This window comes from Gossypium raimondii, chromosome 4, assembly GCF_025698545.1.
Source record: "Gossypium raimondii isolate GPD5lz chromosome 4, ASM2569854v1, whole genome shotgun sequence".
Classification (NCBI taxonomy): Eukaryota; Viridiplantae; Streptophyta; class Magnoliopsida; order Malvales; family Malvaceae; genus Gossypium; species Gossypium raimondii.
In genome coordinates, this window is record NC_068568.1 from 5,688,206 (window position 1) to 5,712,068 (window position 23,863).

Sequence of the window (23,863 nt, forward strand, 5' to 3'; positions counted from 1 at the left end):
ATGAGATTATAAAGTAATAAATATGTATTTAAATAATGTTCAAATTAGTTAATATTATGATATTTTAGCAAAAATATAAAAAAATAATTTATTATAACTTATTGTTAATATTTTAATATATAATATTAATTTTAAATATTTCTAAGTAATTAATATTGATTATTTATAAAATTTAATTAGAATATATAAACTATATTTAAATATTTAAATATAAAATTAAATATTTGTAATTAGATATTGACACGATTGTATTATTATAAAAATTATTTTTATTTTTAATTAATGCTTTTAACACATTTGTATTATTTTATTTTAAAATGTATTTCAATATATAACTCATATTATATACTAACATAACATTAAAAACATAAACCTAACTAATTAAAATATTACATATATTTAGATTAAAGTTTTAAAAGGGATAATATTTATATACCAAATATAAATACTAAAAATTTGTCAATAACATTTACAATTTAAAATGAATTGATTAAACTAGATGATATATTTGATAAGCATATGAAAATAATTTGGTTATATTCAATAAATGATTTGATTAATACAATACTTATATTTAATAAGCATATGAAAATGAGTTGGTTAATATAATACTTATATTTGATAAGCATATGAAAATGAAAGTCGAGACAAACAGACACAAGCAAAAGGAAATGATATAATTAAATGGTGTCTTTTGCTTCATTCCCACTTCCCTCACTTAGCTTGTAAGCTACCAGAAGGTCATGTCATTATTGATTTTAAAATGCTCAGTTAAGGTTCCCATTCATCCTACACTTACTAACACATCTGTAGCAATGCAACTAACAAAAGTTAGTCTTTGATCCTACAATTATCCCAGCAAACAGCAAAGCATTCCAATCACTTTCAGCATTTCAAATCCCACTAATTTCGTACATACAACGATCCATCATAGAGCTGAAGAAAACAAACTAGACTAGTACTATTTAAGTCCTTTCCTTCCCTTTTCTGGATTCAAACACGGCCCCACTTAAACAAAACTGAGAATCATTGACAGGCACTCACACAAACTGCAACAAACCCTTAGATTCTACATGTTTCCTCAACTGGTCTCCGACTTCTCCAATGCTACCACAAAAAAAAAAAAAAAAAGGCAGTAAGTAGAGAAAGCAATTCTAAACAAAGCCAGCACTAAGATGAACAGAAGCATGAGATACAGAGGAAGTCCAAACAGAATGAAGGCAAGAAAGAAAGACAGCTTACTGTTGTAGTTCAGAAGCTTCTCAATGAGGTCAACATGAGTCATAAGCATTCTCCTACAGCAGTACCGAACCAATCCCAAAGCATCAAGAGCATCTCTGCATGTCAAACAATTTACATTTATAGCAATGATACATAAATTTAATTATGATTCGCATCAACTTGCAATTCAATATTATCAAATACATTCTTGGTCTCTTATCCTTCAGCCTATAACACTAACAAAAATTGATAATTTTGCATTTGAGGGCCAGTTAAAGCATGCAAAACATGTTTTAAAGCAGGAAACTCCATCAGCAGTCCCTCTCTTAACTTTGGGAGGATAAAACTTACACTAACTCTTGAAGCTATGTACACAAAGCAAAGGAAAAAGGGCTACTTCAGCAAGCAAAATGAAATCATCTCAATGGTTATATATCAAAAAGTTAAGAGAATGCATGCATCAAGAGAATAACTTTAATTGAGATTACACATTCAACATCAAAGATTCCTGAATAGAGATTGATGCACAAATAGAGATTGATGCTTCAGATGAGCAGCCTGTTTCACAAAAATTAGAAATTATGGAACATCCTATAGGGCCAAAAACTAAAGTCTAGCAAACAGATTTGAGCTATATATGATGACAGTGAAGTAACATGTAATATCAAACCAAAATGAAAGCAGAAACAACTGTATATGCCATGATACAGACGCGTATGTAAAAGAAGGGGAAAACAATATCATAAGCCAAATTACATCTCGCTTTACAAAATATTCTTGGACATAAGATATACAAAGAGGATATTGCTTTCCCAGAATCCCTATCACTTAAATTCTAACCTGCCTGATTATTTCCATTTTCAACATCACATGGAAAATTATAGAAAGTAAACTCAGAACAGAAAAGGTCTGGGACAAATTGAAGTCAAATACCCATTACAAAAGGTATGGGATTTGCTTCCAAGAACAGAAAAAGAGTGGTCTATTGAGTCTATCTTTGAGTTTAGAGTCAGACAATTAGTTAGGAATTATGTTGTTTTGAGTTTACTATAAATTCATGGAAATTCCATTGTCATATTTCTACTTTCTTCTCTCGACTGATTCACAGCACAAGGTTAAAACCATGATTCTTCTATTCTTATCAACTAAAATAGTTTGGAAGAGTTACGAAGCGAGCAAAAGAGGCACAAAACAAAAGAGGCAGAGCAAAGCAGCAGTAGAGGCACAAAACAGTAAAGCAAAAGAGGCACAAAAGCCAGAATTAAAAAGTAAATAAAACAAAGCATAACTAATAATTAAAGAGAAGAAGAAGAAAACGAACTCACCTGCGGAAGAGGAACAAAGAACAGGAAGGAGCTTTCACAGTGAAAATGTGAAAAAAATGGGTATAAAACTTTCACAGCAGAGGAAAGAACGTTTTTCCAAGGGGGAGAAGACAGGTTATTTTGGTCATTTATCAGCCAAAAGCACTTCTAGCTTTTTAGATGGTGAAATTTTCAGCTTCTCCATCAGGAGAAAATGACGTTTGAGATGGAGAATTTTTTGAGAAGATGGAGGCCGTTCTTCTCTCCTTTTAAGAGAAAAGGACTTTTTAACGCAAAAGTCCATTTAAAACGCAATAAAGAACTGGGCCTAAAACTGGATGGAAACTTCAACCAATTTTTCAGGATATTAAGTTTCTCCTCTAGGAAAAAAAAAAAAAGCCCGTTTTCTAAATGAGCCAGGCCTCAGGTAAAAAAAATTTTGCCTAGACTTAACTCGAATTTCCCTAAATTTTTTTCTTGTTACTATTTACTGTTGTTTTTCTATTATTTTATTGTTGTTTGGATATTGTATAACTGTTGTTTTATTGTTAATTTTGCAATTATCTTAGTATTATTTTAAGTATAAAGACTTTTTTTAATGTACTTTCAATTTGTTGGGAAACATTTATTTTTAATGTTTTTAGTGTATTTGATGTATTATATTTTTTAAATTTATTTTTATATAAAAATAAAAAAATTAATACAAGCAAGCTAGGTCAGGTTCGAGTTTAGCATTTTTTTATCTAGGCCAAGCTTAGACAAAATTTTAGGCTCATTTTTTAGGTCAAGTTGAGCTCAGGAAATAAGCCTAAAATTTTGCACCGGCCCAACCCATTATTAGGTCTACCTTATAGCAAAAAAAGTTAAATAAATAAAATAATTGATTGTATTATTTTACTTATAAATGATTTTTATACAAAATTAAAAGTGAGGGATGAAAGTTACATTATTTAAATACATATAATATAACAAAAACTTTGAATATTTATAAATAAATTTTAATTTAACATGCTTAATGATTATTTTATCAGTTATAATGCATTTCACCATTATCCTTGCTTTTGCATTTATATGTCATCATTAATTTTAATTTTATCGGTCCAATATGTTATTAATGTTATTAATGTTGACTTTTATTTTTATTTTATGAATTTTAAGTATTTTTAAAGAGTATGGTGAAGTTGACAAAAGTTATAAATATTAATATTTTACCACTTTTTACAAATGCAACATTAGCAACTACCAGAAAAATTGGAAGGAAGTTAGTGAAAGGATCAAGTCAATGTTACTGTGATTAAATTTTAAATTTTAAAAAGTAAAAAAGACTCTTAACATAGTTAAATCTAAGTTATATATAAATTAATAATATAAACTATTTGAACTAAGTAATAATATTATAAACTTATAGGATCGAATTGTGTTAAAATAAATCTCAAATTTAGACATAATATAGCTCCTTAACTAAAATTTAACCTTTACCAAAATTTAATCAAAATAATCAATAATATTAATTATTTGGACAAACTAATAATATTATAAAATATTAGATTTAAATTAGGTTAGAAATTAAAATATAAATATTGAATCTAAATCTAGGCTGATCAAAAATGATATTTGACCATGTTCCTAAATCATGTCAGAAAAACAGTAGGATGGTGGGACGGGTGTCATGTTGATATAGACTTACATGGTTAAAATATGTCATAGATCCTTATATTCTTTATAAATTTAAAATTTAATTCCCATATTTTTATTTTTAAGAATTTATTCTCTCTATTTTTGAATTTTAAAATTCAAGTTCAATCGTTAAAACTGTTAAATTTTTATTAAATTTGTTGGTGTGATATTTTGAAAGAAAATAAAATATTCACTTGGTAAAAATGTAACTAAAAATAACGTTGTAATTAAATCGAATTTAACAAATTAATCTTAAATGTTAATCGTTAGACCTGAATTTCGAATATCTAAAAAGTAGATAGATTAAATCCCTTAAAGTAAAAGTACGGGAACAAAATTCTAAATTCTTGTTGAAACATTTTAATTAACTGATTAATTATTATATATTTCTATAATTATATAAATTTATTCATGTTGAGAAGCTACTATAACTTGCAAAGCTTCAAGTAGTAGACATAAATTTCAAGTTTAAGCTCTATGAAATCCATTTCCTCCCCTAAAATTGTATAAAAATAAATAAATTTATTGAATCGATTTAACAAATAAAAAATTTAAATTATTTAAATGAAAATATATTAATTGATAAAAAAAAGTACAAAAATTGGGTACTATTAGGTTAATCCCCACCCTAAAGTCCAAAATTGTACTCCATCCAACTACATGCCAAATGCATCTCTAGCTTTTCTAGTAACGCAATGGTGAAGGACAAATATGAATTAGGTTATATCATGTAATATATACTAAAAAAGTGATGACCATAAACATTAAATCAAATATAGGACCTAATTTTCCCTTCATATATATATATATATATATATATATTCCTCCTTAAATGCTTTTCCACATGGACTATTCTTTTTCACTGCTTACAAGTTATGGCCAATATATAAGCCATGGGTCATGAAATTCACCAAAAAAAGCAAATTTTATACCTCAAAGGAATAGTTAGGTCCAAAATCACTATCAGTCTTTCCTTTTGGCAATCAAAGGAAGGAACTAAATCCACCTGAAATTTGGTTCATAGGTAAGCTTCAAATTAAATGATTGCAAATTTTGTAAGCTGAATATATAGTATATAGTTAGCAATAATTAATATTTTCAAAATACAGACATAAGCATGTGTACGAGACAAGGAACGGTTCCAAATTTGACATAAAAGTAGGAAAATTTTCAACATCACATAAAGAGAAATAAAGCATCTAACCAAAGCCAAGTGGGTGATGAGTGCTGGACACTTCCATGATTCCATCAGTCAATATCACTTCTTATGAATCGCTATCTACAAGAATCTCTCTATGCTTGCTGATAGAGTACTTTTTGGCACAGCACCAATAACTGCATCTTTTTTCTCACCATTCAAGAAGATCATGAGTGTCGGGATGCTTCGGATTCCATATTGGGAAGCGATCGAGGGGCTATCGTCCGTATTCAGTTTGAAGCACTTGAGTTTTCCTGCGTATTGCTGTGCTAGTTCACCTATTACGGGATCGATCATGCGGCATGGTCCACACCAAGGAGCCCAGAACTCGACTAGTACAGGTCCATCTGCGTTGAGCACAAGTGATTGCCATGTTTCATCGGTCACAGCTGGAACTGCCAACAACAATCAAAGGAACAAGAGAATTTAACAGAAAGTGAAACTAGTACATATTCGAAGCAGGCTGATTCGAGCTATGCCTGATTCATTTCGTTTTGCAAGACCAACCAGTTTATAGATCACTGCTATAGGAATCTCATTTGAAAACACTGAAAAAAGGCTACCAAACTAAAATAAAATAGTGTACTTATCTCTCCAATAGTTCAGCTTCAGATTGTAAGTCGCAGTAAAATCACAAGATGTTTCAATGAATTCCCATAGATGGAATCTTATAGTTTACCTATAGGTTATCCTTATAACAAGTCGCATTGAACAATCTTTTATACGAACTTTCAGCAAGAAGATGAAGTGTTGTTATGCAATACGAAATAAACTATGATCCCGATGTTCCCTAATCTTGAAGATAACTCCAATTATTTGCAGAGGGATGCAAATAAACTTGTCACTACGCTATACTAGTAAAATCAACCACAAGCTTTAAAACTAAAGCTGAAACACGACAGCATTGTCCATTGTTCAAGCGTTTCTTGATTAATCAACACATCATTTTCAGCAAAGTTGATAAGACCTGGACAACGAATCTTGTGATTTCAAGTCATGAAAACATCGTTTTCAGCTTCCAATTTCAAGATAAGTGGAATAAAAACTGGACGAACCTGGCGGCTATATAAGAACCGGGGGACAGTCGAAGCAATCAAAATTGGTTAATGCTACTATCTTCCATCGACATGAATTAGGCCGCTATATGAACAGTTCCAACTTCTAACTGGTAAGCATATTTGTTAAATCAATTTCCTTATCAGAAAATTAGGGTTACAAAACTTGAATGACAATGTTAAAAGGCCCTCTACTTTATTTCCAGCTCGCATCATAGCAAATAAATCCACTTAAAAACATGATTACTCTCAAGTCTTGAAACTGTAAATCTAACATATTTCCCCTGAATTCTTGCTTAGAACTAGTTCAATCTTCATTCATAAATCGCAGCAGTATCAGTTATAATTTCAACTAAAAATTCAAAAAGTTTCGAACTGAGAGAGAGAGAGAGAGAGAGAGAGAGAAAGCAGAGCTTACTGTCAATAGCAGTTTCCTGAGCTTCGCAAACAATGCGTCCACTATGCTTGGAAACCCTAGGATATCTGGAATTCGTGGACGCGAACGAAAACAGTGAATAGGATTGGACTTTCAGCCCTTTAAATTCCGGCAAACCTCGGTGGCTATACAAAGAAACCGCCGGCTGTGAGATCATCATCGCCGGCCGTGACAATGAAGTTCTAAAGCGTGAAGTAGTAGGAAAAGAGAGGGCGGCAATCGACTCTGTTACTGACGCCATTGAAGAGAGAGAAATCACAAGAAAGAAATGGGCAAATAATAACGGTTTTTTTTGTGTGTTTTAATTAGTTTCTTTAAAGGGTTTTTTACCCAAATAATATTAAAAAAATACCTAAATCACATTCTGCAAGAATTATATATTAAAATGGTACATTTAAATAGGTGGAGGGTGGTGCATAGATGGCACAACTTTGATTCTGACATAATTTTGTTAAAAAAAAAAAGAGTATAGGGCTGTGGTGCCTATCTGATAGGCAGCACCAGCCAGTGACCCCTAATAAATAGGCAGCACTGGTGGTGCATAGACCTGTCCATGGGCCGGGCGGCCTGGCCCGATGCGACGGCCCGCCCGAAATATGGGAGGGTTCGAGTAAAAATATAGGCCCGAAATATGGGCTTGGGTAAAAAAACGAGGCTCGTTTAAAAAATGGGTCGGGTTCGGGCTTAACTTTTTTTGGCCCGAGCCCCGCCCGGCCCGGCCCGAATATAATAAATATATTTTTTTTATTTTTATGTTTTATTTTTAAAATACTTTAAAAATATTTTTTTATTTTTAAAATATTTTTTTGTGTTTATTAAAAATCGGGCCGGGCTTGGACAAAATTTTAGACCTATATTTCGGGTCGGGCCAGGCCCGAGCCTAAGAGTCGAGCCGAAATTTTTTTCGGGCCCGGCCGGCCCATAGACAGGTCTAGTGGTGCCTATCTGATAAGCGACACACCTAGTAGTTTTCCCCTTACACCCCATTATTTGGCTCATTTTAAACATTTATCAAAATACCTAAATTTTATATATTGCTTTTAATTACAAAAAAATATCAAATAGTTTTGTCCACGTCATATTTTTTGCTATACTACATTAACAAAATAAATATATTTTATAAATTCTAACTCCAACTCAATGGCCACATTCACAACTTTCATCTCAATGGTTTAATCTTTTACCTATATAAAATAAAAATTTATATTAAAATAATAAAAATAACACGCCAATAAAAAATATAACATAAACGATATATAATAAATACTAATATTGTTATTATTATTTTAAAATGATAATAAGTAAAATATATTGGTTTAAAATATAATATATATAATAACATGCCAACTTAATTATTGTCAAAAATATATTTTTTTTTTCGTAGAACTTCAAAAGAAATTTCATTTTAATATTTATAAAAACATAAAATAAAATTTAAAAACATAAACTCTTATTCTCAATTATAAAATCTTAAAAATTAGAACATATAAATTAATTTCTAATTTATCTCATAAATTTTAAATTCCATATCAATGGTCTCATCTTTTACCTACATAAAAATAAAAAAATATTAAAATAATCAAAATAACATGCCAATAAAGTTCATAAAAATAAATCTAATCAACCTAAAACACACATAACAGATAAATTACATAAAAAAATAAAACATTCTTTGTACATAACATAAATAGGCTTTTTTACTTCAATAAACATTAAAAATAAACTATGAATGAATAAAAATATAAAATAAATACAAACATACCTTAATAGCTATTTTTAACCAAATAATACATTACAAAAATGAGCCGGATGGGGGAGTGTGGGGAGGGGAAAATACTAGGTGTGCTGCCTATCAGATAAGCACCACCAGTGCCGCCTATCAGATAGGCACCACACCCCTGTATCCCTTTTTTTTAATGAAATTGTGTCAAAATCAAGGTGGTACATAATTCTTGCAACATGCCATTGAGGTATTTTTTAATATTATTTAGGTAAAAAACCCTTCTTTAAATTTTTTTTTTATTTTCTTTCTCTTTTTCGTTTATGCTTCAAGCTGTTGAGTTTCCAGTTTTGAGCAAGGATAGGTAGGAGTCTTCACATTTCGGTTAAAATTTTATTAATTGCTTGGATGAATTTAATTCGATTAATTGATTAGTAGTTAATTTTAGTTTGGTTTCGATCGGTTAATAATTTTTAAAATTTTGATTATCAATTAATTTAGTTCAAAATTGGTTAATTAACCAAATTAATCAATTACCCGAAATATTTGTTGTTTTCAAGATTTATTAGTGTTTGGTTGTTAAATTTCAAGACTCATGTAATTCTAATGTCTTATTTGTTATTTTCACCTCCATTTAAAGTTTTTGAACAATTAAATAAAAGAAAATGAATATTGGTAATGTATTTTTATATGTTTTATATTTATTTTAACCAAAAGAAAAATATATAAATTTAATCGAATTAATCGAAATATTTCGGTTCGGTTAATGATTAAAGAATTTTGCATTTCAAGTATTTCAGTTAATAGTAATTCAGTTCAGTGATTAAGCAAACCGACCGTTTGAACACCCTTAAGAATAAGTGGTGAAACTATTCAGTCTTCGATTAAATAAATCATTAAAATTTAAATCAATTGATCTTTTACTTAATTAATCTGTTCATATCGATTTTCGGATCAATCTATTCATTAGGAAAATCAAAATATTATTAATATATTATCAATGAGAATCGATTAATTTTGTCGAAAAAGTTTGTAGAAGATTATTTGTTGAGAACCGACTAATCTCCCTCAATAAATTTAGTATTGTATTTCTCGAGTGTTTGTCTTCTATTTTAGTTTCCAATAGTCATATTGTTTAAATTTGGTGTTTATATATAAGACATAATAATAAATTTAGCCTCAACCTTTGTACGTTTATTCAACTTGACTTTTACTCTTTTATTGGAAGTAAATTAGAAATTTTTGAAACTAATAAAGCTAAAGGATCAAAAAGACCTTAGTAACAAATTAAAAAAAATCATTAAGCCATTTTAAAATTTAAAATTTAATTAGAAATCATAAAATTATAAAAAAATTATTATTAAAAGTTATAAAAATTAAAATTAAATTTTTTCCCAGCTTTTAATTCATGTGATGATATGGCCATTACATAAATTATAAAATTTTCATGTGATGATATGATACAATCTCGAATGTCATATCATTTACGAGGATCAAAACTAGAAAAATTTATCAAGTTCAAGGATTAATATGGACTAAAAAGTTCAGGGACGAAATTAAAAGAGTTGTCAAGTTTAAGGGCTAAATCATGATTTATCCCTACATTAAATAACAATAATGACCGGTATTGATATTTTTAATAAAAATTATAGTTTTAAAATTTGTATAATTTTTTTATAAATTTTATTATTTTAAAATAAATTTAAAAATTTAAAAGTGCTTAATTGATTTGTTTTAAAATTTGTCACTAAGGCTTTTTGACCCTTTAACCTCGTTAGTATCAAAGTTTTCTAATTTACTTCAATAAAAGAGTAGGGATCAAAGTGAAAACATATATAAAGATGAGAGTTAAATTTGTCATTATACCTTATATATAAACACCAAATTTTAACAGAGGAACTAAAATGCAACCCGAATATAGTACATGATTGTTTTTATGCTTTTACCCATATTTGATATATTATATATATATATATATAATGCCTAAAACTACTCATGACCCTCTCATATTTGATATAATTTTAAACCTAAATTGATGTTACAATGACATTTGTAAATGTTTAAAAATTATTAACAACTTATGATTTTTTTTTTACATTTTATTATAAACTTAAAAGGTATAATGACTTTTTGGCCCTCAAATTTTACACACAAAAAAAAGTCTTTTTAGCCCTTCATTTAATTTTTCATCTCTTTTAGTCCTTAAACTTGTATTTTTTTGTCAAATCACCCCAAAATGGGAGAAAAAAGTTAATGTTTGTTAACTTTGCTGACGTGGCATACACATAGATTGCTATGTGGATGACATGTCAGCATTTAATTAATTAATTGATTTTAAAAATATTGAGAAATATTTTTTATAAATTTAATGATTTTAATTTAAAAAATTAATTTTTGGATTTTTAAAATTTAATTAAATGTTGACGTGTCATCTACAAAACAATCCACGTGTATGTCACATCAATAAAGTTAAAAAATTAACTTTTCCATTCATTTTGAGATGATTTGATAAAAAATATAAAATTAAAGACTAAAAAGGCAACAAATTAAATAGAGAACTAAAACATTTTTAAAATTGGAGGCCAAAAATCATTATGCCAATTTATAATAATTTCTTACTCTTAGCTATCATAATTTTTTTTTTTGTTATGAATTGGTAAACTACAATGTTACAGGATATTATTAAGTGTCAACGTAATCTTTTTAATTATTAGTTTATCAATTTAAACCTTCTAATTTAGAATAATTTAACATATTGACCAAATCGTAAAATAACTTAAAGTTTAAATAATCTCAAAACTTAATATAAATGTGATACTATACCATTACAAAAATTAGCATTTGTAAATATGAAATTTATTTTATTTTCCTATAAATAGATTAGTTAAGCTTTGTATAATTATAAAATTCCTATTATGTTTAACATTTTTTATTAATAAGTTTATATTTAAAAATTATTTCTAAAACATTTTATACAAACTTAATGCCAAATGAATCTTAATTCGATTGACATCAATATTGTTATCAGTGTAACAGGTCCTGGGTTCGAGTGCACAAAAGGACATTATACTCCTATTTTTTATAGATTATTTTAGGAATTATATCAAAAAGAGCAGAATTCATAACTAATGAGATTTATGTTAAAAAAATAGTTATAGATTAATAATAAGTACTTTCTTAAAAGCGTAAATTTTTTATTTATATTAATGACTTATTTAAAATTTAAAATTTAAAATTATACAATTATTTAATAATGTATCTATTTACAATAAATTTATCCAAAATTTGTTAAATATCAAAAATTTATTGTAACAGATTTTATTAAGAATCTATCTAAAAGTTTAGAATTTAATGAATTAATTGTAAGTTTGTACTCAATCATTATGAGCATCGATAAATGTAGAAGGATGTGGATTCAAATGTGCTGAAGTGCATTATCCTCTTATTTATAGGTTAGAAAAAATTATGAGTTGCTTTAAGTATTATGTAAATAACAAATAGATATGATCAAAACCATCGAATTTTGTTTGGCTTGACTTGCTTTATAATGTAATTTTGAGCCTTCTGGATTTTTGTAAAATTTTATTTCAGCTATTTGAAATTGGATTTGAGGGTTTTTTTTAAAAATAATTTTCTTTAAATTTAATGTTTTGGGTTTTTGGCCCACTAATGTTTAATTTTTTTATAATTTTATTTAATATTTTATTATATTTTATTAAATTACAAAATACCCAAAAATCAAAAATAAAAATTACAAAATCAAAAAAGAAAATATTGCAAAAATGGCCCTAAGTTTCTCTCTTTTTGCAAATCCGTCCCTACACTCCATCACTTCCACCAACTACCAACTCCTATCAGCCAACCTACCGCCCCATGCCCTGCACAACAATCACCCTGTAGACACCCTGTCCCATCTCCATCAATCCATCATCCTCCTCCTCCACAAACAACCAAGAACAAAGAAAAAGGGGGCTCCCTCTCGATTACCTAGAAACCTTCCATTACCATCACTCTCGACCGCTCTTTGGGCTCCAACCGGCCATCCCTCTCAGCTCCCAAGTTTCTGCCAACTCTAAACCTCACCCCTCATACCACTATACCAGTCCATCACCGAACCAAAACAGTGCCCCTACTGGCATCCATCATCACCCCGACTTTGATAAGTCATCGGGGCTCCTCTCCCGCTCTCTTAGCTCCCTCTCACACTCTCTCTCGCACTCTCACCCTCATTTCCTCAACAAGACATCACCACCATTTTCGACATTACCAGCCACCATCAACACCACGACCGAGCCCCTAAACTGAAACCCACTCCAAACAGCCGAACCAACCGATCAACAGCAACCCAAAACCCAAACCTAAACAGGAAACCAAAATACAAATACATACAAAAGAAAGAAAGAAAGAGAGCTCCACCGTGACACCTGCAAACCAAACAAGTCAGTATTCAAACAAATAAAAAAAAAAGAGAAGAGAGAACCCATCTTTCGGGTTTTTCAGCAGTTAGGGCGTCGGAGCTCCGTTTATCAATCCGAACGGTTGAAGACAGAGAAAGGGTGGAGGAGAGCAACCTATGTCAATTTTAGGCTGGATCAATGGTCGGATTAGGAGAATGGAATAAAAACTCGAATGTGGGAGTGATATTACGAATTATGAGGAGTCTTTTGGGAAATCTATGCCAAGGTTTAAAGAGAGTAGGCGGCCCGGCCCGGCCCGAAAGTCCGCCCTAAATATGGGAGGATTTGGGTAAAAATATAGGCCCGAAATATGGGCTTGGGTAAAAATTTAGACCCGTTTAGAAAACGGGCCGAGCCTCGGGTACAATTTTTTTGGCCCGGACTCGGCCCGAAAATATATTAAATATATATTTTTTATTTTTAAAATATAATAGTTTTTTTTAATACTTTACTTTCATTATAAAAGAAATATAATAGTTGTTTCTATTTTCAATAAAAGAGGGATAAGAAAACAATAAATCTAACTTCATTAGCTCTTGATTCTTATTCTGTGATATATACATTGTTGGTATATACAATGACATTCTTTAAAGCATGTAGGTGCATTGAAGTCGTGTAATTTTCATTTCATTTCACCACTTAAAATAAAGTGTTATTTCTTGTCTCATGACTTATGTCTCACATACTTCCATTACTTGCAGTGTAGGGTTTGATGAAAATTGAAAATCTAATTGAATTCATGTATGCCCATGATCATAATCTGACAATTCTTCTTAACTTGTGCACATGGTAGGTGCATTTTAAAATTTTAAGGTGATATGATATGTTGGAAGAATACCTTTACCAGTATAAATTATTTGTAAAATTTAAAATTTAGCATATATATCTTAAAAGTGTGATGTAGACATCTTGGGCCATTAGTTTCAAGGATCAATTATCAACCTTGGATAGAAATATCAAAATAGAAATAGAAATGGAATAAATAAATCCATGTATTGTATATGTTTAATAATACATATTAAATGTCAATTCATTATAAAAGAAATTTGTTTAACAGATTTCCATTAGTTATTATTTTAATGTAAATCATTATAAAATAAAAATAATAAAACATCAAGTTTGTTTTACTAATCAAATGTTAGATTTACTAGTTAGATTTTGTTATAATAATTAATACAATTAACAATTAATACAATTAATAATTTGATAATTTTACTAACAAGTAACAACTAATTTTAATAACAATTAGTTTTAATTTTATAAAAAATAATTTTAATTAAAAACGGGCCGGGCTCGGGCCTCTTATTTTTTCCTCGGGCCGGACCTGGACAAAATCTCAAGCCCATATTTTGGGCCGGGCCGGGCCCGGGCCTAGTAAGTGGGCTGAAATTTTTTATGGGTCTGACCCAAACCCGGCCCAGCCCGGCCCATGGACACCTCTAGTAGGGAGGGAGGACTATTTTGGTGGTGCCCGATCGGAGCTCCTTGTTATAAATAGAATATATGAAGTGAAACGGCGCGTCTTTACAGTAGAGGGGCCTTTTAAATAAACGGTGTGTCTTGGGAGTTATTGTAACCCAAACAACCCATAAAAATTTTCTTAACCGCCTTTTTTCTATAAACAGTAAAGGCTGAGGAATAGAGGTGGGGGCTGGGTACTAACAATATTTTATGCCCTTTTATGGGTTTGGTTTCTTCGATAAATAAGTTTAAAATTTAGGTCCGATTTATTTGTATTAAATTTTTTATATAAATTCTTTTAAAAATATTGTACATTAAAAATATTAAAATAAATATTTTTAACAAGTTAGAAAATAAATTTAAAAAGTTATACTTAAATAATACTAAGATAAATGTAACATAACAAGTAAATATTTTTAAAATAATAATAAAATTGATAATAAAATAAGAGTTATAAAATATTCATACAATAATAATAAAGTAGTGAAATGCCAACTAAACAATGAAAAATAGCAGCAAAATAGTAGATTTTTTACAAATTCGTGTTTAACTCAAACAAAAAAAAATTCTTATTCGAAGCCCGATCTGTTTTTTAAAACAAGTATTATTCTTTTACTCAAAGCTATTTTTTAAACTTATATTTTTACTCAATTTTTTTTACTTTTCAGATATACCTTCATGCCGGGCCGACTGAGGAATAAAAGTCAGCCAATATAATTTTCCTCAGAAACAAGCAGCTCGTATCACTCCGGCGGCTGATTAAGCGGCGGCTAGGACTGCATAGGAAAGAAAAAAGTAGAAAGAGAAAGTGATGATAAGAAAGAAAGAAATAATTAAAAAAGAAGGAAAGAAATATAAAAACGATGGGGCCCACAAGTTTTAAGAAACGGGGTGAAAAGAGAGAAGAAAAGGGAATTTGCAACCTTAGTCCCTGAACATTTTTGGGGTAAATTACACTATCAGTCCATTTAGTTTTGAGCTTTTCATTTAAGTTTTTATTTGTTTGCATTTCAAGGAAACGAGTTTGATGGCATTTTTTGGGTACAATTTCTAATTATGTTAATATTCTACGTTTAACTTATGTTGCATTTAATTTTTATTTTAATCTTAGATTAAATTTCTTTTGAAAAAAGCAACAACGATGAATTCGATAAAACTTGTGGTAGTGATTCCGTTAAAATTCTATTAAATTTCAAAAATAAATTCTGTGAAAATTTTCATATATATTAAAAATAAGTAAGCAATATGGCCAATAATTCTTTTGTTGTGTCCGGTATGATTTTATTGATGCTTATTAGGAACGACATCTTTTTTTTCCAAAACCAAGTGAATCCATAAGTTTTGTTCTCATATAAAAAATAGTTTTTTGGTATTTTTGTGGACACTAAGATGTCACGGGTCACGAATCAAAGCCTTCGACCAAAGCACATAAAGTTGTCTAACGAGATCGATTAATTAAATGAGACTAGTTTAATCCACTTGAATTGGCCCAATTCGTAGATCACACGGAGAAGTCCATCTACTTGAAGCATTAGTAACTGAATAAAGCATTTTAGTAAAACTAGAGTTACCATAATGAATATTTGTAATTTTAAAGGATATTGTAAAATGTTTAAATCCCTCAGAATTTTCAAACTTGTAGATAGGTTTAATCTCGATCATTGATATAATTTAAACTGTTATTAGATTTAGGGGAATTCAACTATAAATAGAAGCATTCCCCTCATTTGCAATCACTCTGTTGTAATTTTACAAAGTAATTGAAACACTTTGGGAGCATTTACTCAAACACTTGTGTGCTTAGTTTTCTTGTGGTTTTTTTGTTCGCTTTTTGCTTATTTGCGTAAGAGTTCACTTCTGCTATATTTCGGTGCCTTAGAGAAATTCTTTTGTGAACTTTCACTACAATAGGAGATATAAAAAATTATCGCATTTTGAAAATTTAATTCACTCCAAAAATTAAGTGTTTTATTTCAAAGGATCACAATTAATCATTAGATCTCCTACCTTTAAATTTTGATTTTTTTGACAAGTGCGTAATTAACAAGGTACTAAATTTGGATCTTGTAGGGTGCCATAATCTTCCATACCCAAAATTGACTCTTGAACTAGACTTTCCTCTGGATTTCAACACAAACCTTAAAATTGTAATTTTAAAAGAGTTTTTTAAATTTCTTTTGTTAGAGATTGTGTAACCCAAATTTCATTACTTGTTGAAAAATAAATACAGTGACAAAATGAGGAGATTTATGGCGGGCTGCGACCTCGAGCTGACCATACAGCACAAGTTGAATCCGTATAGAACTATTATTCTTCTATTTGATTTTGATTAGAATAGGGTTTTTCAACCCTTAATTATTCGTTTTTCAACATTAGTAAATTTTTCCTCTTCTGCCCGTGGTTTTCCCCAAAAAGAGTTTCTTGCGTGTTCCTATTTTTCTTTTCTTATTGCTTTGCAATCGTTTTACCATCATTATTAACCTTTATTATAATCACACCTAGCTAAAAAAAGATCCTGACTCCTCTTCTAAATAAAACCTTTGTATTTTGCAAACTAAAAATTTTCAAATATTTTCTAGAATTTGTCAACCTGATTTTTTTTATTTTTTATTTTATTAACGGTAAGTTAGTCGCGAGAATATAACAATTCTATTAACAGAATATATCTTAATTACAATAATAGATTTTACTTTTATATGTTTAACTCATTTAAGTTTAAATAAATTAATAAAATACACACTTCAATAAAATTGTTTAATTAATTTTGACTTTAATACTAAGTTAATATATTCAAATTTCATTATTAATTTTAATGTACTTTAATATTATGTGAACTTCATTTTAAATATTTATTAATTTAATATTAAATGGAAATAATAAAAGTACATATTTAGATTTTTTGGTTAATTTTAAAGTTTACACTTATATATATATATATATATATATATATATATATATATATATATAATATAAAAATAGATGGATGGATTATATTCAACTAGGTTTTTGGAGGCTACTTGCTTTCTAGATAGTCCAAGTCTTCCCATAAATTTGACAATAATTATATTTTATTTTATTTTATTTTATTTACTTTTTCTTACTTATGATAATTTTTTTTTGCTAAAGTATTATTTGATAAATTAAAAATTAGGTGTTGAAAAATTAAGTATTGAAAAGTTATAAAATTGTGTGATATATTACTTAAAATTAATTACTGAATATAATTAAATTGTTTGATAAATATATTTTAAATTATAAAATTATATATTCTACATTTTATCACTAATTTTAAATATTTCACCTTGACCAAAAAACAAAATTTAATCGTGAAATTTTTATAAAATAAAATAATATTAAAATAAATTAAATTAATTAAAACTATTTCTTCATTAAGTGATAACTAGCTCTTATCTACTTATTATTTTTAAATTTTTAAAGAATTTTTATCAAATTGTTTTATTTTAAATTATCAAATATGTTTAAAAAATTAAATCATTAAAAATATTAATTGGATTTAATTTTTCAATAATAAATCAAACCAGTATTAAGATAATAAAGTAGTTAATTGAAGTTGCATTCATTTTATTAAATTGAAAATTCACTGACTCATAAACATTACATCTTAAAAAGAATTGCAACTTCTTGGAGGCCCTCATCTAAATGCCACTTCTCACTATGATCCAACTTTCCAAGGTTGGATTGTTTTAAATGTGCTTATCCTACGAGGCATTAATCGACTGTGGTTTTTAGGGATCATATTGGGATTAATGATAATGATTCTTTGGAGGTTGGTGACCCGGCGAATTCTAAATATGGTATTTTAATCTCAAAATTACGTTAAACAATTGGGAAAGGCACTATTATTAGGAAAGGTTGGGTTCTTAATAATACCATTAAGGATCGTGGTGAGCATTTTAAAATTGTTAAAAATACCAAGATCTCTGTTTCAAATTCAATGAACTCTATGGCGGCTTTAAATACCGAGGCTAATAAAGTTGTGGTGATTCCGAATAGCAAGCACCGGAATACTGGAACTGCTTCTAAACAGTAGAGTTAGGATGATAACTTAGTTATTTTTCTAAGTAGTATTATTGCAACCTAATAAAATTTGAATTTAATAAAAACAAGTTCTTAAAATAATAATTAATGAATGCTGATAAAAACCGTCAATGCATCAAATTAATTGAATTGAATCCTAGGGATATCTGTGAACACATTAGGTTGAAAATGAATAACAAAAATTGGAGTCATCAATGGGATGCTTATTTTGACTAGCATTAATAAAAACGATTTCTTAAAATAATAATTAATGAATGCTGATAAAAACCTTCAATGCATCAAATTAATTTAATTGAGTCCTAAGTACATCTGTCAACACATTAGGTTGAAAATGAATAACAAAATTTGGAGTCATGAATGGGATGCTGATTTTGACTAGCATTATTTCATTGAAAATGAGAATAATAAAGTTCTTAAGCTTCAAGTTAAATCTATAAATAGCATGTTAGGCCTCTACTATCCCTCACACCTCAAACATTCATTCACTCATCCCTTCTTCTCTTCTTTCAACTCAAAGAAAACTCCCAAGTAATATTAGAATCATGGGTGTTGTCACTTATAACTATGAGTCTACCTCTCCAGTCGCCCCTGCCAGGCTTTTCAAAGCTTTTTCTCTTGAAGCTGACAAGGTTTGGCCCAAGGCTGCTCCTCAGGCAGTCAAGAGTGTTGAGGTTGAAGCTAATCCTGGCCCTGGAAGTATCGTAAAGATCAACTTTGCTGAAGGTTAGTTCTTTCATTGCTCTTTTCTGTAAATATGTTTTTATAAGAGTATGTTTGATAACAAGTATTTATTTGTTTAGGCCTTCCATTCCAATATATGAAGCACCAGATTGGAGGACATGACGACAAGAATTTGTCATACAGTTATAGTTTGATCGAAGGTGGACCTTTGGGGGACAAGCTTGAGAAAATCAGCTATGACAACAAGTTTGAGGCAGCTGCAGGTGGAGGAAGCCTTTGCAAGAGCTCCATGAAATTTTACACTGTTGGCGACTATGTGATCACTGAAGATGAAATCAAGGCTCAAATCAAAGGGAGTGAAGGAGTTTACAAGGCTGTTGAAGCTTACCTCTTGGCTAACCCCGATGCCTGCAACTAAGATATATGTTGGTTGCTTTGAATTCTCTTGCTTGATTTTAAAGAATGGTGTGCTTTTGGTATTTTCCTTTTTACTCTTAAAACTTAAACCGTCTTCCGGTTGTCTTAATAAAAATGGCGGTGGTGATTGATCTTTGATCATCTTTGTTCTTTGATATATGATGAAATAAAATAAATATATAAACTAGGAAAAAATTTACCTAGTATATATTTTATAGTTTACATGAAAGAGATTACAAATTGTTCTTCCTTTTGGGTTGTCCTCTAATTAAATGCAACTTGCATTTTCTCTCCCATGAAATATAGTTGTTATTGCAAAGAATTGTTGCATCACTTGTATTTTTTTATTGAAACATGACTAACACCAAGTTATCAATTTTAAGGTTTTAAGAGTATATAATTTTTATATGTATCTATGGAATGAAAATAAAAAGGCTAAATGCATCATTTGCTTTTGAAGTATTCAATTTTTTCCAATTTAGCATTTAAAGAATTTTGCATAACTATTTGTTGAGTAATTTTCTGTGTGTCTCATTAAAGGAAACATTCGGGTATTTATACATAGGACTGACACTCTGAGTAGGCCTTGGGCATGTTAGACATGCATACCATTCCAGGTTGCATGTTGCAGTTCTCAGTCCCCTCCATATGAACTCCTTAGGTGTATGCGGGTTAGGACTGCAAACTCCCTTCGATTCCTGTGAGCTGATACGGCAAGCTCCCTTCGATTCCTGCGAGCCGATACCGTGAGCGTCCCTTAACTATCCTCTCGCTATACGTCTCATGTGTATCCATCTGGTGGGGTCTAACCGAGTCGCGGGTAGGCGACTTAAAACTTATCTGGGTCTCGGGTCGATGACTATTATTGAGTGACACTATTCAAAATTCAATATTTACTTTTTGTTATACAGTTCACCTCAAAGAATTAACTCCATTTAAAAAAAATAATGGCCTTTTTCAACCGATCAAAAGTGTCACATGGCATGTAAAACACTTAAAATATATAGATTTAAAAATTGTAAAAATTATAAAATAATGTAAAAACTTATAAAAAACTATAAAAATTAATTTTAATTTTTTTGACATAAAAGAAAGTATCACAAAACACTTTACACTATATCTGGGATTACATTTTAACTTTTTTACATAAAATTAATTTGTTATTATACCTTATATATACACCAAAACAAACATTAACGGTGCAATTTTAACGGAGAGATTGTTTTTCTCATTCATCTAAGTACAGAAACTAATTTACCCATTATTTCAATAAAAAACTAAAATACAATCCATAATATAGTATAAGGGGTTTTATAGTACTTTTACCCACTTGCCTTCGAATAAAAAAAAATCTGTTCTTAAAGTTAGTTTGGGCCCCTAGAATTTCTATAAGGCCCAACATATTTTTCATTTTGCGGCCTAAAATTGTTTATCCTAAATCCAGGCCCAAATTAAGAAAATATACATAGAAAACATCTAATATTAGAAATAAACATCTTTTAGGTCTAAGTTTAGACTAAATTACCAAAAAAGTCATTTTTTTTAAAAAAATACAGAAATAAGTTGATTTTTTAAGAAATTATGAGAAAGGGCCGATTCATGAGTCTATATATACACATTGTCTATGTATCACAAATCAAGGAAGCAGTCTCATATTGTCTAGAAACAAGCTGTAAACCTATTCATGAGTCTATATATACACATATCTTGTGATAGCCCGAAATAAGGGCTAATCGGAACAGTAGTTTCGTAACCACAAATTCAAAGTGAAATAGTTTAATTTTATTAATTTTTATTAATTACCGATTGATTGAAATATTGTGTGAAAATATGGATAGGAAAATTTAATGATTTAGTGCCTAATTGAATTTTTTGGATTAAATTGAGAAAAATGCAAAGTGTGTCTAATTAGTGATTAAAGGAATTAATTGAATTATTGCATGAAATTGGAAGTGTTTATGTGGCAAGTAGACCATAAATTAGTGTTATGGGCACATAAGGGTAATTCTAGAAAAATATCTAAGTAAGTGGGTCAAGGGCATTTTTGTCAAAATTGAATAAAAGACAAAATAAGATGAAAACAAGTGTTCATATTCTTCAAATTAGAACCTTGCCTACCCCGTTTTTAATTATTTTCGTATTTTTATGCTTATTGAAGCTTGAATTTCATGTTTCTACCATTTATTTTAAATGAAATTAAAGTTTAAAAAATTTACCCATTCATGATATAGTTGTAATTTGATGAGTGATGATAGATAAGGAATGATTGAAGTGCTAATTGCGAGTTTTACTAGATGAATTTCGATAAAAATGTTTAAAAAGGACTAAATTGTGAAAGATTGTAAAGTGTGCATAAAGTTGTGATTTTGTGAAATTGAGGGCTGTTATGAGCATGAAATATGATTTAGTGAGGTTTAAAATTTAAGAAATTTAGTGAATTTTATTTTTACGAGCTTTGGGGCAAAAGTGTAATTTTTAAAAGTTATGAGAAAAAATGTAATTTTGCCAAAATATTGTGTATGAATTGTATTTGAATGGAATGTTGATAAAATATATTAAATTGTGTTAATATTGATCAAGAAAGAATGAATAGTGAAAGTGATTGGGGAAAAGAGAAAGTTATCGACTAATTTACGAAAATAGTCGTTTTGCATTCGAGGTAAGTTACGTGTAAATAATAGCAATATATTTTTTTAAAAATTGTGAATTATATTTGATATGTGAATTAATATCGAATGTGGAAGGAAAATTGTTCATGATTTATTCAAGTGATAAAGTGTTTAAAATAAAGTGTTAAGTGTAAATTCCCGGTTGAACTTAAGAATAGAAGTAGATACAAGTGACATGTCACTAGAGACCAGTGTTACAGTGAGTCCCGAATGCTGGGTGATCTAGCATGAGTAGCTTCGGCTACATTTTAGTGGTGGCTACGGCTACATATCAGTGGTAGCTTCGGCTACATATTAGTGTGGCACTTATGTGCTAATTCTCTATGTATCCGTGTATATTCCTTGTGTTCAACGGGATTAATAATGAGTTAAAGTGAATATGAAATGAGGTGTGTATGCAGGTATATTTGAAAGAAAGAGCATATATGATAAATGTTAAGTGTGTAAATGTATATGCAAGTGAATTTGGTAAGATTGTACATATATAAGTGATTGAAATTGCTAAGAAATGTATTGATTAGTTATATGTTAAAAAATGTTAATTATTAAATGAGTGTTTATTGTTTACATGTAACTTACTAAGCTATTAGTAGCTTACTCCTTTCTTCCTTTCCTTTGTATTATAGTGTTTTGAGCTTACTCGAATTGGGGATCGTCGGAGCTTCGTATCACACTATCAACAGACATCTTGGTATTATGTGATTTCAAAATGTTTAAAGCTATGGCATGTATAGAGGCTTATTCATTTTGAGTATGTTCATATGATATGGCTAAAGATTAGCTATTGAAATGGTTAGTAAAGAACATGTTTTGGTGTTATATATGTTTAAATGGTAGCTAATACAAAGAAGCAGTTTTTGGACAGCAGCAGTGACGTGAATTTAAAAAATCACCAAAAATAGTATAAATAGAATTAGAGAGTTAATGACATATAGAATTAAATCTTATCAAGTCTATTTTACATGAAAGAAACGTTGTAGGAAAGGAATTTTATATTTTGAGATATTTGAATTTTAGTGAGATAGGGTGAGAATGATTTTGAAGTCCTCTGTCCTAACTTTATAAATTCATTAAAATTGTACAGAAAGAATTATGGGTCATGATTTATATTCCTAGATTTCTTAGTGAGTCTATTTTCAAAATAATCAAGCAAAAACATTATATGAATTATGTACAATGAGATGATTTATTTTTACTGACAAGAGGTCAAAACTGTCGAGCAGTGAAATAGGGGAGAATTTAACGAATAAACTGTACTAATTGGATAAGCCAAAAATTATGAAAATTTTATAGTAAGAAGGTATATGAGTCTAGTTTCATAGAAAATTTACGAATCTAAATTTTTAGTTTTGTAACTCAAGTTATATTTAAATTAGTGATAGTCGCGCAGGTGGACAGTTTTGTTGGGAATAGTGAAATTAATTTTAAAAGTAAATTTTTGTATTCCGAACTAGTAAGTTAAGTCAGATAACGCCTTGTGCTCGTCTCTGGAAATGGTCTCGGGTAAG

At 29.3% G+C, this 23,863-nt stretch overlaps 2 protein-coding genes and 1 long non-coding RNA gene across 3 annotated transcripts; 1 reads left to right on the forward strand and 2 right to left on the reverse strand.

The window, feature by feature from the left end:
- Positions 1–810: 810 nt before the first annotated feature.
- LOC105780853 (uncharacterized) lies at positions 811–2,787 on the reverse strand. The gene is made up of 3 exons (XR_001129410.2): positions 2,547–2,787; positions 1,243–1,337; positions 811–1,107 (listed from the first exon to the last, which is right to left on the reverse strand). It is a non-coding gene; the product is annotated as an uncharacterized LOC105780853 (long non-coding RNA).
- Positions 2,788–5,253: 2,466 nt separating this feature from the next.
- On the reverse strand, positions 5,254–7,187 carry LOC105780486 (uncharacterized). Its single transcript, XM_012604855.2, has 2 exons — positions 6,874–7,187; positions 5,254–5,795 (listed from the first exon to the last, which is right to left on the reverse strand). Exons 1-2 carry the CDS (start codon positions 7,130–7,132, stop codon positions 5,482–5,484), a joined length of 573 nt encoding a protein of 190 aa, XP_012460309.1. The 5' UTR covers positions 7,133–7,187; the 3' UTR covers positions 5,254–5,481.
- Positions 7,188–19,044: 11,857 nt separating this feature from the next.
- Positions 19,045–19,915, forward strand: LOC105780491 (pathogenesis-related protein STH-2). The gene is made up of 2 exons (XM_012604858.2): positions 19,045–19,311; positions 19,389–19,915. Exons 1-2 carry the CDS (start codon positions 19,131–19,133, stop codon positions 19,685–19,687), a joined length of 480 nt encoding a protein of 159 aa, XP_012460312.1. The 5' UTR covers positions 19,045–19,130; the 3' UTR covers positions 19,688–19,915.
- Positions 19,916–23,863: the final 3,948 nt, after the last annotated feature.

Excerpts from the sequence above, each read along its gene's own strand:
- LOC105780486 (XM_012604855.2), bottom strand. The coding sequence starts at position 7,132 with ATGGCGTCAGTAACAGAGTCGATTGCCGCCCTCTCTTTTCCTACTACT. Across the intron at positions 5,796-6,873 it reads TCAGGAAACTGCTATTGACA|TTCCAGCTGTGACCGATGAA; the intron begins GTAAGCTCTGCT and ends TGTTGTTGGCAG.
- LOC105780491 (XM_012604858.2), top strand. The coding sequence starts at position 19,131 with ATGGGTGTTGTCACTTATAACTATGAGTCTACCTCTCCAGTCGCCCCT. Across the intron at positions 19,312-19,388 it reads AAAGATCAACTTTGCTGAAG|GCCTTCCATTCCAATATATG; the intron begins GTTAGTTCTTTC and ends TTATTTGTTTAG.